Source organism: Cydia pomonella, chromosome 4, assembly GCF_033807575.1.
Source record: "Cydia pomonella isolate Wapato2018A chromosome 4, ilCydPomo1, whole genome shotgun sequence".
Taxonomy (NCBI): domain Eukaryota; kingdom Metazoa; phylum Arthropoda; class Insecta; order Lepidoptera; family Tortricidae; genus Cydia; species Cydia pomonella.
Genome location: NC_084706.1, coordinates 22,768,505 through 22,787,879, shown reverse-complemented (window position 1 = coordinate 22,787,879; position 19,375 = coordinate 22,768,505). Strand labels below are relative to the sequence as shown.

Below are 19,375 nucleotides of genomic sequence, written 5' to 3'. Positions count from 1 at the left end.
ATGTCCGGCGGAAAATTTGTTCCAATTATGATTAAATGATTAAAGGACGTCAAGTTCGAAATAAATATTTCAATTCAATTCAATTCAATTAAAACTGATATCTGAGGATCCGAAATGTAATTTAACTATGTTCTTGCAATAAAACATATTGATTTATTGAAGGTACCCTAATATGTATTCCTAGTCTAAATTGTATAAAAAGGTCGACATTTTTTATTTTTGGTAAAATCATGTTAAAAATCCGAAAACGCCTTCTTACCAGTGTCTGATCCACGAACTGTCCTGTCCTTCAAAATCAAGTGGTTTCGAAAGGAAAAAATTATCTCCTAAGAATCACCTGGGATGGAGCAAACTTGGATTACACGCATTTAGAATGAAATGAAAGTATTAAAACATTTTCCAGCTTGCTGGGACTTAATTTCTCAAAACGCTATTTTTGGATCTAATTTGATTGGCCTAAATCGTGAAAGTTTAAATCAGTGTTTTTAAAGGCAAAGTCTAAGGCTGAGCTTTTCATAAGGCTGAACGCGCGGAGCGTTCGATCGGCGCTTATGGATGGGGCATGGATGAGGCCAAAGGTCGAGCTGGAAGAAAGCATTTGAATTTGACCACTGGCGAGGTATGAATGGCTGAACGTCCGGAATGTCCGATCGCGGTGGGTTATCATACAATAAAACTGATGGCGAGGTGTGAGCAAGGCAGAAGGCCCAGCTTCGAGAGAGGACAGCTTAGATTTGGATCCATGTTAAGTGAAAGTAAGGCAGTTTGCACAAAGTAGAAGGCCTAGCGTCACATGACCTAACGCCGAACTGCAAAAGAGTGGCTTGAAATCGAACCTATGTAATCACGGTTCTCCTACTGCTCGGCCTTTGGCTTAACTGGAAACCGAAACTTGATAAGTTGCTTTTGGTTTTGTGCCTTCGCGGGGCCCTTTATAACAGTGTGACAATTAGGTCGCAGGATCGTGGTTCTGCAGCAACTCGGCCAGGCCGAACACATCTGACGTGTAAGAGAGCAAAATTCGCTACAAAATCGGTAATCTACGTCGAGAAAATCGGTTGGCCACAAGCCCGACGGTAAGATATTTTGGCTATGAGCTTTGAGGGCATCCGCGAAGGGTTGGAGATGTGCTGACGTGTCCTCACTCTATTACGACCCTTCGTTATTAGATGGGTACTTGCACTCGTCAAAGTCGACAAAAAGTTTCGTGTACATAAGTACTACGACTGCGATGCAGCCTGCGCGTTTTTTTCCTACGATTTTGGTGCCCCCCTAGACGTGGTGCCCTAAGCAAGTGCTTATTTTGCTTAATGGTTAATCCGGCACTGCACTGGCTAGTTCACTCAATATAGCGTATTGGAGTGTAATTGACGGAACTCGTGTTTTGCCGATGTCCGTATGGTTGTGTTTATAGAACTTAACCCAAAGATCTCAGGTGAGTACAGTTTTGAAATGTTGTGTAAGAGATTGGTTTTACGCACACTTTACTGACTACTGGACCTACTGGTAGATCTCATTGCATGGTACAGTCGCCATCAGATATATCGGAGCGGCCAAGGTGTTCACAAATATCTGAACACGCACTTTAACGCCTTAACAATAGAGGCGTGTTCAGATATTTGTGAGCACCCCGGGCGCTCCGATATATCTGATGGCGGCTGTACATAACTACTCGTATTGATTCATTTAATACGTACTAAACTTTCTAGGAACACTCGGCAAATAATGTGACACATTTTAATCGCACAAATGTACATAGAGGAATTTGTTTAAAAGCGTCATGTCAGAATTATTCGAGCTCAAATAAGATGGAAGCAGTTGAAACATGTGTGAACGCTAGTGTCAGCAGAGACTACGGACTCACGGCTAAAGTGTTCAGAGCATCGTGCACCGAGTACGGGGAAGGCGCGCAGTTTGATACGAGCGATTATGCGTTCGGAGCGGTTGTACTTGTCCTGTTGGCGCTCAATATAGTCGGCAGCCTGTACGAGTTCTACGGTGGCATCGGACAAGACACTCTTGGTATGTTTTTTTCTAATTAGGAATAATAATAAAACTACATATTCCCTAACATTCGTATTCGCATTCGGACATTCGGATTCGCATTCGCATTCGCGAATGTGAACAATGCGACATTCGTGACATCCCTGGTCACAACACGCACCACGCTATGCCCAGTTGGGCATGTGCTTCGGCAGAGGGGAAATAAAATAATGCGAATGCCAACTCTCATCCCGGTGTTGCTAATGAATAAAATGTAACGAAAATTGTTATGGCGCTGTCGCGTATACGTTATTTAGTAAAGCGCTACAAGCCTCATTTTAGCTATTCATTGTTTGCCTTTATCGTCATTTGGATTTATGTATCTGTAAGAAAGGGATAAAGCATACATTAACTATTTGAACTACCAAAAGTTCCATACCACTTCCACATAAATATAAAGGCGCAGAGCGAGGCGCGCGTTTATTCGAACCGAAAGCCAAGTTGCATGACAAAGGAGCTCGGAGACGAACAAAAGGTTATTTTTTTATTGACGGACGCCAAACCGGAAGATCAGCTTCGAGGCCCTGAGAGGACCAAGGATGCACTCCACGTGGAAAGGTCGAAATGAGCAACCCAAGGCCGAAGGCCGAGTTGCTGCGGAGCCATAATCTTAGGACCAATAGGCTTGTGTCAACTAACAATGAAACCAATGGATGAATGTTTCTAGGCGTAAATTGTAATATTTAATCAAGGAAAACCGAAATAATTCCTCATAAAAAAATAAGATTATTGTTATTTTTACAAATTAAAATCAAAAAAATACCCCCCTGGCCCCTCCGCCGTGAACGCCAATTAGAACGTATTACGTCACATGGTGATATGCGCCATTGTTGTTGTTGACGTTTGGTTATGATTTTCATACAACAGCACAAGTCACTTCGTTTTTTTTCTATTATTATCATTTTTCGACAAGTTGAGAGTGTTATTTCCACCCATATCGGATAATACTAGCATAAACTGCCATGGAACCTGGATTTATCAAAGCGAACAGCAATAATTTACCCAAAATTGACGCTGTTATGCTAGGCCGATTTTTCGCGTCGAACACTGACTTTTGTTCATCGGAATTTCGTAATGTTAAAACTTCTATGTAAGTATAAACAATACTAAAATACTGCTTATTATCATTTTCACGTATATTTCACTTTAGCACGCAGTCAATTATTATTTGAAGGAATGTATACCAATTGCAAATTAATTGATTTTGAGGTTAGAATTACAATGTAAATATAGAGAGATGATATTGTAAAGAAAGACACTACTTTGTCTTAGTGTCTTAAGCCCTATCGCAAGTTTGTGGAATAGTGGGTTTTTAATTGCCTATTTCGAAAGTAAGAATTAGAAAATAATTGTTTGTTTGCTCCCAGGGCAACAAAAAAAGCTTTGGTTTTTCTTAAGATTTACGAGTTGAATATGAAGTCACTACTTTTTTTAATAATACTTACATCGAAATGATCTTCACAAAAATAAATTCTCGATGTTGTTGATAAACAATGAGCATCTTTCCTCCTTGCCAGTTTTAACCACTTTCTTCGCATTTTTTCCTTGACCGGAACACGTATGAATAATTTAGTCCGAGTTTTTATACTTGTATTTATACACTGGGGCACTATACCGTTTTTAAAATACGAAGTTTCCATTTTTATTTAAACAAAACAAACTTTCGCCGTAAGTGAACACAATCGCTTGCAACTATGTGACGTCATTCACGACGCCATGACACTTTCTTGTGTTTTTACGTTAGTTTAAAAATATTTTTTTCAAACTTAAAATATGTGTTTTAAATATAATTTTTATCATGAAATATTATTTTTTTGGGGTAATACAGGTACTAAACTATCGAAATAAGCCATTTTTGAAATTTACGACACAGGCCTATTATTGTCCTATTATATAAAAAAAAATGATAAAATAATGAAAGACCTGAGGTTCGGCGCCCAACTAAGGCCAAATGCCTGAAGCATGCCAGCAAGTAGCGCTTTCGAAGGAAGAAAACGGCTACTCAGCCTTCAGATCAGAGCTTGGATCGTATTTGTTCAGTTCCAACTCCTTGCCTTCTGCTCGCGGACGCGTGCACCGATTGAAGGCTTGATGGGCCTTATTGAGAGCTCGGCCTTCGGCCACACACAAACTTGGCCATTGGTCCAATGCCATGCTCCGCTCTCCAATAGCTCGGTCTTTGGCCTCGCACGGAAGGGCTTATCGGGCGCTTTCGGCCTATTAAGTATGTATACTTGGTGATTGGTTCTTGTCCGAGCTCAGCTCTTCTGAAGCGTGGCCTTTTTCCGCCTCATGAGCGCCTCAAAAGAAAGCTCCAAACCTTAAACTCTATGTGGAACTCGGACTTGATCATTGGTGCAATCCCAACCTCTGCTTTCCTACAGCTCCGCCTTCGGTCTCACACGGAAGCGCGCCGCGATCGAATTCTTTGGGCTTTCGACCCTAAGCGAAGCTCGGTCCATTAGTTCGTGACTGAGCTCAGACTATCTGACCGACCTTTGACCTAATACGGCTAATATAGCCTATATCCGCTTTTTTTCAGTTGGGAAAGGGTTGTTGTGCTTCGCAATAAGACGCAATTGGAGGCGGCTCGTGGCGCCCGCCAGCCGCGACCCCGACCAGCAGCTGCTGCAGTGCCTGTCTGCCTACAGGTGCGAGTTAACAAACAGTCAGACAGTCTGAGAATTCATTCATCATCTGGTTTCCGGTTCTTTCCAATCCAAGTAAACAAGCTTTCTAATGGTATCCCACGGAATAAAAAAATAAATTCAGCTTACCCCCCAAATAAGAAATTGCGGTTTTAAATCTAATCACAGTATTAGAGGTAGTAGTCACGTTTCAAAATTTAGGTTTGCAAGACCGAAATTAACCTAGTGTTCCGTGAACAAAGTTTTGTACGGATTAGGTATTAATAAACGTAAAATAACTCTAGCCTGGTAGATCAGAAATGTCCTGGAAAAGGGCGTCATTCCTTTGTACATATGTTTTATACTACGTCGGTGGCAAACAAACATACGGCCCGCCTGATGGTAAGTAGCCTCCGTAGCCTATGTACGCCTGCAACTTCAGAGGAGTTACATGCGCGTTGCCGACCATAACACTCTGCACTCCGTTGAGCTCTGGCAACCTTACTCACCGGCAGGAACACAGCACTATGAGTAGGGCCTAGCATTATCTGGCTGCGGTTTTCTGTAAGGTGGAGGTTATCATTATAAAACATAAAGAATTGGGTACATTTTAATAAGGTATTGTAGTTAATCTTATAAACTTAACCCAAATCAAAATATTTTATAGAACCACCAACTTGGTTTAATTTTTACTACCGGTAACTAGTGGGATTTTTTTCCCAGTAGTTACCAGTGGTAAAAGGTGGGAAAAAATCCCAGTAGTTACCACTGGTAACAACTTGGTGGTAACTAGTGGGAATAACCCGAAGGGTCTACTTTTTACTAAAGGTTTTTACGGTTTCAAAGAATCTTGAAATTTTAATATTCGTATTGCGTGTTAAGTTACACTATTCTTAAAAATGATAAGCACAGAAGTAGAATAAGAATAGAGAATAGTACCTATTCTATTATACTATACTATTATACTGTGGAATAGGCCTCAATATTTTAGCCTTTTTTATTTTTAGTATGTGTAGCCTGGAGTATGCAAATATACAACTATGTTACCGTCCGAGCTCTTACTTATAATGACAGCTTTGTTACTGATAAATATATAAAAATAGATACTAGTACATTACGATACAAGTGCGAAAAATAGGAAATTCGAAACGAGTGGCGATAAATTAAAACACGACCGAAGGGAGTGTTTTAAATCGACACGAGTTGCGAATTACCTATTCGCACATGTATCGTACAACGTTTTACAGTACATATGGCCCTTTAAATGTTCGACACAGTAACGTAATATGCTACTTCTCGCACTAGTGCTATAAAGTAGCCCCATATGTACTGTAAAATATATTTTACTTTGGTTACAAGGTATCATTCGTGCGACATTAAAATGTGCTTTTTTTGATATGCAATTAAAAATGATATAATATACAAATATAAAAATCAAATACTAGGGACAAAAATACCTGCAGTAAAAAGTAGAATGACCCAAAAATAACTTGATTTATTCCCAAACTTGTTTAGGTTTTTATCTTTTTTTTTACTTCATGTTGCAGGATGTTTTTCAAGTTTTGGGTCGTATTCGTACACATAGCAATACCCTTCGTGCTCCTAGTCAGAAACATAGAATATATAGAGCAGGTATGATTTAGAAATTATTTCATTAGGTATTGATTATTTCATTATGCCTAGTCAATCAACACAATGCAAGGGAAAATAATGGCGCAGACGGTATCCAGTTTCGTTAAGGTGCTGTAGGTTCAGAAATAAAATAAATATTTTGAATAGAATTAAAAAGGGATTTTAAAAAATCGTAGCAATTTTTTTGGATCACAATACGGCCGCCATAAATTTAATTAGCAATCTTGAGGCTTTTTTCTAGGGACTTCAGCGATTCGAATCCTGAGTTTTTGGCTTTTGCTCGATATAAAATATAAACAATCACGAACATAGATCTAAAATACACTTTAAAAAAATCATACTAATATTTTGCACAGAGCAACGAGCAATATTATGATAGAGGGAACTCAGCGATTACTTTTTCTATTTTTAAAACACACAAAAAATTTAAACGGGCACGCACTTCCATCTCGCTCACGCTTACGCTCAGTGAGAGTGAGAGAAAAACACTGACTTAATGCACCTTTAAGATGAAATATAGGATTAAAGATGCCGTTAAATCGGTCCTAAAAGTAGTACAGTCACACTCAGCATCAATAGTAGCAAATGAAATAACGCGCCAAAATTATTTGCTACCCGGAATACTTTTCCATGAGCTAAGTCCATACTGTGCGCTTTTCCTCTTCAACGTTCCTCTTCATCTTACTATAATCAATTTTATCTACGCATTCAACTGTTGTGGTTGCATGCATCAAAACACATGCAAGTAACTGCCCAAATTAGTCGTCAAGTTTTGGACGAAGATGTACTTATGACGAGAGCATTATATTTGCCAGAATATGCGCTACTTACTAAGTTATTCGGCATAATAATAAAAATGAATATTTTTTTAAATAAATTGGAACGAAGACTTTTTGTTTTTTTGTTTACTCCATCGACAATGTTGTTATATTTAGTAGAAGTCCTTATATACATATTTCAGATTTTTAGGAAATCGCCCTTAAAATTAAGGGATGGAAGATTTGTCATAAGCAACTTACAAAAAGAAGAGAAAACCCTTACAAAAAGATTTTGATGTAAAATGTTGCCAAGACGAAACTCTCGATAAGGCTCGCACTATCAAAAAGTTATCAGATCTCATGTAGTGGCCAAGCTTCTACCTAACTTTAAAAATTCTACACCTTAGTCAAAACATGTGGCTCGGCCGTTTGCCTAATAAAATAGCTCAAAATAAGGTTATAAACAATAGCAAAGAATACATAAAAAAAACATATATTTTGCTATAGTTTTAGAAAGCTATTCACTACCAGGAGGGAACGGTGAAACTGATTCTTTCGTGCATTCTTGGCTCCGTTCGGCTCAGCATTGCTCCGAGCAAATATTAGGACTAGGCATAACTTGACGTCCCTTTGCGTGTACGACCAGATATAAGATAATAATTTGATTTTTTACAACCCTAAATAGCCGAAAGGGATAGTACAATACATAAGAAAGGCACAGCATGATTCGTCCCTGAATCGCTGTCAGTTTCTTTTCTGTACGGTAGTACTATTATGGCAACGCGGCGAGCGTGATGGACGGGCTCCTTTGCATCTGGACGGGCGTGGGGCGTATTTTGTGGATAGTTCTTGTGCTTGTTAGTTAGTTTGGGATTTAGTTTAATTTAGGTTAAGATTTTTGTAATAGTGAAGTAGATTTTAGATTATAAAATTATAATGTATCGTTGTTCGTTTTATCTTGTCAATGTTATGTGTCCGATGCTTGATTTTTATAAATAATCCATTTTTAATTTAGTCGTTATCTTTTTCATATTTAAGCATTTGTTCACTCTATCTTATTTTATGTCTTTCTTCTTCTTGTCTGTTACCTTTCGTCATTTTTCTCACTTGATGGTTTCATCGGAAGATCAGCGCTGGAAGCCATCAGCAACATGCTGAGATGAGGCCATTTTGTGGCACTTTATACTTTCTATGTTTTTGTTATATTATGTAATTTGTCTCGTTTATGTTTACGAATAAAATAATTCTATTCTATTATATATTCTGTGCCACTACTATTAATCTTTTTCAACAATCGGTGAAGTAGTGATTAACATTAAAATTCAATATATGTTTCAGTTATACAGTTATGCAGCAGCTCATCTCGTGTACAACGCAGGTCTAATAGTACAAGGGTTTTTAGTAATTTCCGCTTTCCTGCTAGCGTATAATGTTCTCGTAGCGGAGCGGAAGCAGCCTATATCTGGTTGGCGAAATCTGCTTTTTGCGATATTTGCAAGATGGTTAAGGTGAGATCGCACTTCTATGAATCTATCCTACTTTATGGAGTAACGTAACAGACAGGAACTTAAAGTTTAGGGCAATGGCTTGCGGATGACTGGGCCGTAATGCGCTTCCCTTTTCAAACACAAATTATTATTATTATAGTATTTTATGCAACAGTTGTATAAGAAGGGTCAAAAAAGGCGAGTGGCGTGAGTTACAATGTGAGCAGGAGCCGAAGGCGTAGGCGAACATTGTAAAGGAATACGCCACGAGAATTTTTTGACCTACTTATACAACGTTGCATACAATATTTTTCCTACGAGTCAACAAAAATAAATCTTAATTTAGGTAAACAAATTACAGCAAAAGTATATAGCATACCTTGTTACGCGCCCGGCCCGCCCCGGGCCGCGGCCGGCCGGTCGGCGACACCTCCTCGTAACTCATGAGGCCCTGGTACTTGCTACTTGCTAAATTAATTTTTTGGACAGTTTTTTCTCAATTTTGGCCACCGTAGCCTACGGAGACTAACAAGCAACGCTAAGCGGTCTTCGTAGTCTATGGATGTTGCTATATTACGGGTGTCACATGCGTGTTTCTGACTTATGAAGTAATTATTTTTACTATGCAACCAAATGAATATTTTGTAAGTTGGCATCAATGCACTTAGTTTAAAACTGTATTCGTTTTGGTTTTGTTAGGTTGGTAGCCATTAATCGCAGTATCATTATAGCTTATAAAAGCACAAGAGCTTTTATGAGGAATAGACAATATAGACTTTTCTTGAAATCTTTTATGTATGTTCTTATATTCGTGTTAATGAATGCATAAATGACAGATAACAGTAGAGGAGTAGGAAAAAGCATTGAAAAGCATTATATGTCTTTGTTATAAGCAGCATAGCGTTACTGTAACCCATAAATATAAATGATAACAATAACAGTCTTCGTTTCTAGGTTTACACCGCTTTACGCTCTCGTGGTATTCTTCACAGCTACTTGGATGCGGCATATGGGTGAAGGGCCGTTTTGGAAGGTAGGATTCTTGTCTCCTCTTAAATATTCCCATAAGAACTAGTGCCTACGCCAAATCTTGGGATTAGTTGTCAAGCGGACCCCAGGCTCCCATGAGCCGTGGCAAAATGCCGGGACAACGCGAGGAAGAAGAAGAAGAAGAAATATTCCCATAAGAAATTGCTAATTCCCAATGTTCTGATTTCATATAAGGTTGGCCTGCATTGAATGCTCTTCGTTAGGCACTTCTCTGTACCTACAGGTTAAACTCGAGCAGAACAGACCTTGAGGTTAGACCTAGCGGTGACTAGAATATTGACTGGGCACTGTAAGTTGAACAAACACATGTTTCAAATTCGAAAGAAACGAGATGCGAAATGCAGGTTCTGCTAGGAGTCCGAGAAGACTGCAATGCACATTCTCTGTTCCTGTGGACCACTAATATCTAAAAGAAGTACCAGCTTAGGGCGGGATGTATTGTAACCCTCTTCCTGAATTCCACGGGCATTAATAATGAACTTTAAAGAGCCGTCACAATAGATCACTGCTTGATCGACGTGGCACTCAAAGGCGCGCAACACCCCAATACCTAATAATAATAATACACCTGCCGAAGTTAAGCAAAAACAAAGTTTTCTATTTATTTATGACGACCGGTTTGGCCTAGTGGGTAGTGACCCTGCCTACGAAGCTGATGGTCCCGGGTTCAAATCCTGGTAAGGGCATTTATTCGTGTGATGAGCATGGATATTTGTTCCCGAGTCATGGGTGTTTTCTATGTATTTAAGTGTTTATAAATATTTATATATTATATATATCTTTGTCTAAGTACCCTCAATACAAGCCTTATTGAGCTTACTGTGGGACTTAGTCAATTTGTGTAATAATGTCCTGTAATATTTATTTATTTACGGTGGCATCGGCGTGCGGCGTATAAGACGTGTGCCTGCCAGCCTTTCTGGCGTCGGCCCATGGGGTGGCTGGCCTTGTTGCTAATATTGTACCAAAAAAAGGCGACAGAGTGTGCATACCCCACGTGGCAGACGCCTTAAGGGCATGGTTGTACATCAACCCGGGAGCGACTGTGCCAGGGAACCCTAAAATTTAGCGTGCATGGGATGACACTCTCTCAAAAGCTACAATAGACAACCTCATTATGAGCGCCGCGGGAGTGGACCGTACAAGGCTTCTGGCAGTGTCGCAACCAGAATCAGGGGCATGGTTGCACGCGTTGCCTTCGCCCCAATTGGGCACCTTACTCGACAGTGACTCATTGCGCGTGGCTGTTGCTCTCCGCCTGGGCTGCGATGTATGCTAACCACACTTATGCATCTGCGGTTCCATGGTGGGTGCTGACGGCCGCCACGCACTGAGTTGTCGTCGTTGCGCAGGTAGGCACCCACGTCACCATGCCCTCAACGATACTGTCCAGAGGGCCCTTAGGTCGGCTGGTGTCCCATCGATGGCCTGACTCTAGTACCATGGGAACGGGGGCGGTGTTTGGTGTGGGACGCTACGTGCGTCAGCACCTTCGCTGCCTCCCACATCAGCCGTACCTTGCGCACGGCCAGAGCGGCAGCCGAAACGGAAGCGGCTTTAAAGAGGCAAAAATATGCCCCTATTTGCCCAGGGTACATATTCGTTCCTTTCGCGGTAGAAACGGCGGGTTGCTGGGGAGCGGACGCAAAACGTTTTACACGCGAACTAGGCCGTCGTCTCAGGCAAAAGGGAGGGGGGGGGGGGCGCTCCGAGTCGTTTCTAGCGCAAAGGCTGTCCATGGTAATTCAGCGTGGAAATGCTGCGAGCATCATGGGCGCCTTTGCACCGGGGACGGCGGGGAGCGGTTTGTTTGTGTAAATTTTTAGTTTTAATCTTTAAGTTTACTTTCTATATACCTACATATTGTTATTCAATCAAATTAAATTTTATTTATTTATTAAAAAATATATCATATGCTATATTGTAATATTAAATTTAGTCATTGCACTGTCCGCTCATATCAGCTGTATGGGAATCATTTATATTTAGCAAAAAAAATCTGCAAAAAGGCGTCATTTTAATAAAAAAAAGGAAGTTTTTCGGGAAAACTCGTTATTGGCTCAATCGATTATGTTCAATATAATGTTCGTGGAAAGTATTTAAGCTATGAAACTATAAGGGCTTCTGCTATCTGTCGCAGTTGCATGGAGCGCGTGAGCGGGTTCACGAAAAATAGTATGAGCGGGCGCGGGCGACGGATTTTACATATAATGCGTGCGCCCGCTCCGTTCACCCCCGCGCCAGCTAGCGGGCGCCAACACAATTAGTCAATACTCTAATTTCATAATTATCAAATTCCACGAAGCATCTGTTCGTCATTTCATCTGAACTATTCCCATTATGCCCTAGGACTTGTACAACCCAACCCATCATCTTGCAGGTGGTTGTGGGGGAAGAGACGTCTGATTGCCGAAGGGACTGGATGCTCCATCTGTTGTACATACAGAACTATTTTGACATCGACTCGCTATGCATGCTTCATTCCTGGTAATAATCTTTTTATATATAATATAAATAAATGAGGGCAAACCTACACAGATCATCCTAGCCCCAAACTTTGGGTACTAAGGGAATATATACATACGTATATAGATAAATACATACTTAGATGTATACATATATTGGAAATTGTGACATATCAATGTCACAGTTTCCAATTGTTTGGAATGAAATATAATGCCCGTATTACAACAACGCTAAATGCAAACACGGTTTATAACATCCAAAACTCTCAAATTCAGGAACAAAAACTCGTGATGAATACACAAATAAATATCCTTGCCCAGATTCGTACCCAGGATCTCCTGCTTCGTAGGCAGAGTCACTACCGACTGGGCTGGGCTCGGAGGCCGTTACGTTAAAATAACATAGTTAATATAATTATATATAGTCCTCCACATCGATTTCGATAACAGCGACCTCAGTAATCAAGGGTTTTTCCTCTTATGAGCTCTTATGTGGCTGGCCAGGCCAAACTTGCTCACGCTCCTCTCACATTCACAGCAGTAGAGTTGACCGGCCGTGTTATATGTATATACACGTAGGAGAGCTTAGGTCTTTCCTTGCGTAGGTAGTTGGCGTTTTACGTCTAATGTTTTCCTCAAACAACTACATACTTAACTTAAAGAAATGTTTGTCAGCTTGAGTCAAGCGATGCCATATTTAAAGCTTTAGCAGCTACGGGGCAATTAAGCCCCGGATGGACAGACGGAGAGACCGATGGACACGGCAAATCTTCTTAGTTGTCTACCTACAAACCCTAAAGTTTAGGGCCTAAACCCTAAAAACGCTGTAATAAAACAGTGCAAGTCATTGGCTTTGAGCTTACAGTGGGACTAAGTCGATTTCTGTAAGACTGTCATATTTATTTATTATTTATTAAAAGCTCGTATAAAATAATCGAGGAAACATTTCAGGTTCTTGGCAGTAGAACTGCAAGTCACGATTGTGGGTGCAGCAATTTTCTTTCTTCTGAAGAGCACAAAGGCGCGACAAGCAGCTATCGCGTTTGTGGTGACGGTGGGCCTGGTCGCCCCCGGAGTCACCGCATTCATCCACGACCTCGATGCAGGGACCCTCGTGACGCCCGAGTAAGTTGATGTCAATTTTCTTTCTTCTGAAGAGCACGAAGGCGCGGCAAGCAGCTATCAGGCTGGTGGTGACAGTGAGCCTGATCGCCCCCGGAGTCACCGCGTTCATCCACGACCTCGTGATGGCCGAGTAAGTTGATGTCAATTTTCTTTCTTCTGAAGAGCACTGAGGCACGGCAAGCTGCGATCGGGGTGGTGGTGGCGGTCGGCCTGGTGACCACAATGCGAATTTTAATTCGTTTGTGGTGAGCGTTCCGACTGAACGTCTAGCGACCTTCAACTAGGAGGAGTTTCGGTAGAAGGGTGTTAAGGTTCCGCGGTTCCGAGGCCGGCTTCCTCGGCGGGGTTGCGAAATGCATCGCAACCATAATGTGATTTGAAGTGTTTAGTTTTAAAATATATTGGTATAATATTTATGTTAGTTTTAAGGTATATATTTATGGGCCATTAGTTGCCTGAAATAAAGATTTTCGTTTAATTTCATAAAATAATACCTAATATCCATATATCCAACGGGGAACACCTTTTTAACCCTTTTATTGTGCCTCTTAATCATTTGGTATAGTTTGTTTAGTTTTTGTGGTACGAGTAGATACTGACTTTAAAAAGCGGCTGAAAGTTGAATGTAAGATGGTCAACTATTGAAATGTAGGTGGGTATCCGCTCAGCGTTAAAAGTAACTATAAAAATATACAAAGAACTTATCATTTGTGATCGTTATATTTGTGGCATATTGTAAAAAGAAAACAAATCAGGTATATCGTATCTGGAGCAGTCCAAACTTCGTATGGTTTGAAAATTATTATTTTTTCATTTAAAAACAATAGCTGAAATGTAATGATGTCGTATAATTTTGGTATCAACTCAGAAAGCCCTTCCATACAAAATGATAACACATGATGGGTTTCTGAAAAAACAAATCTCAGACAAAAAAAAAGACTCAGCACTTGACATCAGGGATTTTTTTAGGGAACTGCTGGTCAAAAATTTTGTTTTCACCTTTAGTTAGTTAGTGCTTCTGGGCATTTTCCGCAAATCGACAATCATTGTGCCTATTTTGCGTGAAATTGAGGTAGCGCTACTCTAACCACCTCACCTTTAGTATGCATGTGCCAAATGGCTAAACCACGCTAAACTGTACATCGATTTGCGGTTTTTCTTTGAAATTGGCCTCGTCCCGGAGTCACCGCGTTCACGGAAAACCAACAGCTTAAGTAACTAAGCCTAAGTTAAACAAAATATGTATCAGGGATACTAATTACCTGGTTTCCACAGACGGGATATAATAGTACATTATGATACAAGTGTGCTAAGTTGGTCATTACACACGAGGCGATATTGTGCGCGCGAGCTGCAAGCGAGCAAGTGTGTTGAAAAGGTATATACTATTACGACTATTACAGGCTAACACAAAACAATATCATTAAACATATTACTACGCCAAAACATACTACAAAGATAGAAAGAAAGAAGTAATTTGTTTCTTGCTATCCTAATCTTCTGCGGGCAGGGGAGCAAAGAAACTAGATGCCATGAGGTTTTTAATTATTGCGAGTGTCATTAGATGTAAATCCAGTTGATCGTTGCTATGACACAGTTCATTAATCGACTTGGAAGCTCGGATAAAGTACTTTAGAGTATGTTTATGTATCAGATTTTGTCAAAACCCGATTTCCGGTAAGTTTTACCAGTTTTCACTAAACTGCCCGTAACTCGGAAACCAGAATCCACAAAGTGGACCTTTATACTAAACTTGACCTTGACTATAACAACCAATGTTGACAATATTGACCCATACAGGGTGCTCAGTAATTAATGGATAACCTTCTAACCACCGACAGGGCACCTTAGGAACCATCCTATATACCCCATCCTATCTGGACCACCAGATAATGCACTTATACTTTAGTAAAAGTTTCGTGGTTTTCGAGATAATCGAACTTTTCTGTCTGTTTTAATTGTTAGCACCTTACTGCACTTTAACCACCATCTAGGCCATATCTTTATTTGTAAAGATGTAAATAGCATGTTGGCATGTTTGTAAGGGTCAGTTCATAACTTTCACTTTTATTCTTACTCTGCTCTGACTATAGATAAAATATTCCAGGGTGGCTCTAAGGAGGTACGTGGACGCCCCGTGGTTTAACAAGCTGTACAAGCGCGGACACACTAACCTTCTGTGCTACGGTCTCGGCCTGGCGCTGGCCTACCTCATCATCAACCTCGACAAGAGCGACTTGGGAGCGGAAAAATACAAGGTTTGTATTTTTTCAAAACTTTCATTTTTGATACAAGCCTTTATCGCTGACCGTAAGGAGATATATACACACACCAATAATTATACATTTTACATGTAAAACTACAATTTATTTTTAAATTAAAATAGAACCAGGTAACAACTAGTACCTCCGTAGCATAACTTAAAACTGAATAAATATATGCCTCCGCCATTTTGAAACATTTGTAAAAGCTGAATCGCCAAAAAGTATATTTAATTAATTGAACCTGCTCACAAAATTTCACGAAAATCGGTTGAGAATTTGCGACCTGTAGTGGAGACCACAAATCATTTTTGTCCAAGCTGAAACGCTCGGTCAAAAGTCCTCTTTTCTTAGGAAATGCTGTGAAGATACTATTGTTTGTTTATGTCCATAGTATTTACAAAATCCCCCTTTTAAATCCACGTAAATGTGACGGACGAGATTAAACAACCGTGCATTTTAATTGGAAGGGGCGCGCAGAATAAAATAATTAATCTTTAGAAGTGTGCACGTATGGCCAGCAAATAACTCGACCGGTTAATTAATCAGAAGTACCGCGTGGTGTTCTGGCTGCTGACGCCGGTGACACTGGCGCTGGTGGCGTCGGGCGGCTTGTTCTATGGGGACGGCGCACGCGCACCGCTGCTCGTGCGGGCCCTCTACGCTAGCGGCGTCAAGCTGCTTTTTGGGTTAATCATGTGCTTCAACATATTTGTCTCAATTGTAAAGGTCGATGGTAAGTTGCGGAATTCAAAAATAGTAATTTTATTCACCTTCATCCTTCCCTCCATATTTTGGTTCACTTCGCACGATAAAGTAAATTTAACTAACGTTTACTACCTCCCTACCACTTTGTACTCAGTATCTACCTATGCATCATTTACCCTCCTTTGCCCATGGGATCAATATCTAAAAGTAAGGGTAACAGAGGTCCATCCCAAACGCTTAGGTATTCTAAAAGTTAAATTTCATTCAAATCCTTGAAAAAGGACAATTAACAGACAGACCAATGGACTGATAGGCCAATTCGAACGAACACTGACATCACTCATTAGGATGATATCTGAATGATGCCATTTAGTTATCGTGGGTCTTGCCACCGCCAATATAAGTACATGTACCGACACGTACAAGTGAAATTCACAATAACTGAATGGCACCTAAATGATGATGTCTGATGTCAGCGTACGTTTGAATTGATGTTGACTTTATTAACACTTTCATTGCCAGGCCAAAAACTCAAGTCCACCGCTGAATGCCGGCGTAAATACAAACATCTATATAAGACTCCCCCGTGGAGTCCAAACGCGCACTCGGCGAATAAACAACGCTGCACGCCAAGAACTCCGCTGGGGAGTTCATTTATTTCTATGCCGTATGCCGACGACTCCTCTAGGGAGTCCAGGGCTGTCACATAGGACAAAATTGCCAACGCCATGCATTTTTAGTTGCATAGTGAGCATAAATACATATTATATTAGGGAGGTATGTCGGATACCTACCTACTCTAAACTTTATTTACCTACTAGGCTAGCTATTAGTATAAAGCTAGCTGTAATCCTAAAAAACGAGGTATAGTGACAACCCTGAAAAATCGTAAGTTTCGTAAGAACTCGCTAGAGGAGTCGGATGGCATGGCCTTTAGTCATCCATAATTGTATAGTACGAACTCCCCTCGGGAGTCGCGTGGCATGTGAACAAAGTTTTCGAGAACTCCCTAGTGGAGTTCTTGGCAGTGAAAGTGTTAAAATGAAACAAAGCTTTTCAAAATTCAATAACGATGTGACAATATCCGTAGCAACGCTCACGCGAGTATTCGAGTGGAACGGCTGGACCGTGCTGCGCCGGCTCACCTACTGCGTGTACTTGGTGCATATGAGCGTGATCAGCCTGCTGGCGGGGAACAGCGCGACGACGGTGCACGCCTCACAGGGCGAGATGGTGAGCAACAAGCAACTTAAGTAAATTAAGAGCCTGTTTCTCAATGTCCAAGTAAAGTCCTGAATAAGCTATATGCTATGCCACTTGTCTGACGAATAGTCATCGTTGGCGTTTCACAATCTTCAAATAATCATAACTGATAGATAAATACCTTTAGAACTTAAGGTAGTTTTATCCGGCAGTTAATTAATTTGTAAATTAGCTGTCCAATACTTTACTCAGTCAATGTGAAACAGGCCCTGAAAATAGATGTTATTATTTATACCATTAACATAAAGTGCCATTATTTGACGCAGTCTATTTTAACAGTATTGTGAGGAAATAGCTTAAAATAGTACATTGTACATCAGAGCAATATTGTGAACATAGAAACCCGATGCCCAAAGGGCACAGGGTTTTTCCGACTAAAGTTTAAAATTTTAATATAGGATGGCCCAATAATATCTTGACAAAAATTTTCAAGTAATATTTTTCTTCCCTGTCTTTTACAAAATGCCAATTCAAGATTTTTCTCCTTTTAGCTTTGATACACAAACATGTGTTAAAATTATATGGCGCAGTTTTGAACCCGGGTATGTCCTTAAACTACATATATCCAAGAGAGAGGTATGGGTACTGTGAATGTCATCTTGGTTTGTGTGGAGGATGTCAATCCAGATCTAGAGCACAGCCCAACTGGGGAAGTACATACCTCCACCTTACAGAAAACCGCAGCCAAAGAACACTATAGGTATATTTATTTATAATATGTATCTTATATATAGATGTATATAGGTTTATGTATGTTATAGTTTGCGTATTCATACTACGGGTTTTCTAATTTTCATATTACGAGTATTTTATTATTATTGATTGCTCTCGTCCTACTTTTATGTGTACTTATCCAAAATTCTCTTATTGTTAATATTGATGTGTCATTCACCTGTTACTGTTTGATCCTTTCGCATTTTCTCAAAAGTTAGCTGGAAGAGATCCCTTTTAGGGATAAATTCGCCTTTGTACATTACATTACTTTTTTGTTTTGTTTAGCCTGTTTTATGTTAACCTGTTTATGTGCAGTGCAATAAAGTGACATACATATTTTGTATAAAAAGCAATTTAAACTATTTTTGGGCCAGCCTGTACGAATTGAGAAGTAGATAATGTAATGAATTTATGTTATACTTTTACAGTGGAAAACGTTCGCGCTAGTTGGGAGCGCGTCGTTTGTGATCGCCGTGGCGCTGTTCGTGGCAGTGGAGGCTCCGTGCGCTCAACTTGCCGGTATACTACTCCAACGGCTAGAGAAAAAACACGCCGACTAATCTGTTCGATAAATAACGACCAAGATAGTGTCATTTATGAATCATACTGGATCATACATACATACCTTCTTAGGGCCCATTATATTTACAAGAAAACTTGGCAGTCAAAATAAAAATCTGTGGTGAAGAAAATGAGGTTGGTTTTCTTGTTTTAAAATTGTACGAAGCAAAAGAATTGCAACTCATATCTTAAATCTCAATAAATACTAGGGATGTGCATGTACGAAAAAGTACGGGCGAAATGCACGCGCGAATGCAAATGGTAACAAAATTACATAATTTAGAATAGGTATCATTTTGACATTAGGGCTTGGGTATGACTTTAAGACTCAAGATTAAATGTTGATAATATATTATGTAAGCGAGCTTATGAAAAGTTATTTTAGTTAGGGATGATTTTCAGGATCGCACAGCCCTTCAGGCGCCCCAATACTAATAGTGGACGGCGTACGTGCCCGATTCCAAAGAAAAACCACAAATCGATGTACAGTTAAGCCATTTGGCACACGCAGTTCTTAAAAAAAAATCCCTTGGGAGGCGAGTATACCGAGCCATCTTTTTTTGTATGGGTTATTATTAAAAAAATGTCTCGTGAAATGGCTTGATGAAGCGATTCTAAAAATATACCACATCATTACATTTCAGCATTGTTTCTTTTAAATTAAAACAAAAATAATTTTAA

General features: G+C 40.1%; 1 protein-coding gene across 1 annotated transcript; it reads left to right on the top strand.

Annotated features, from left to right (window-relative positions):
- The first annotated feature begins 1,484 nt into the window (after nt 1-1,484).
- LOC133517274 (O-acyltransferase like protein-like) lies at nt 1,485-18,825 on the top strand. The gene is made up of 11 exons (XM_061850507.1): nt 1,485-2,022; nt 4,586-4,694; nt 6,218-6,302; nt 8,399-8,568; nt 9,502-9,580; nt 11,978-12,084; nt 13,014-13,187; nt 15,295-15,445; nt 15,998-16,184; nt 17,247-17,389; nt 18,562-18,825. Exons 1-11 carry the CDS (start codon nt 1,809-1,811, stop codon nt 18,691-18,693), a joined length of 1,551 nt encoding a protein of 516 aa, XP_061706491.1. The 5' UTR covers nt 1,485-1,808; the 3' UTR covers nt 18,694-18,825.
- Nucleotides 18,826-19,375: the final 550 nt, after the last annotated feature.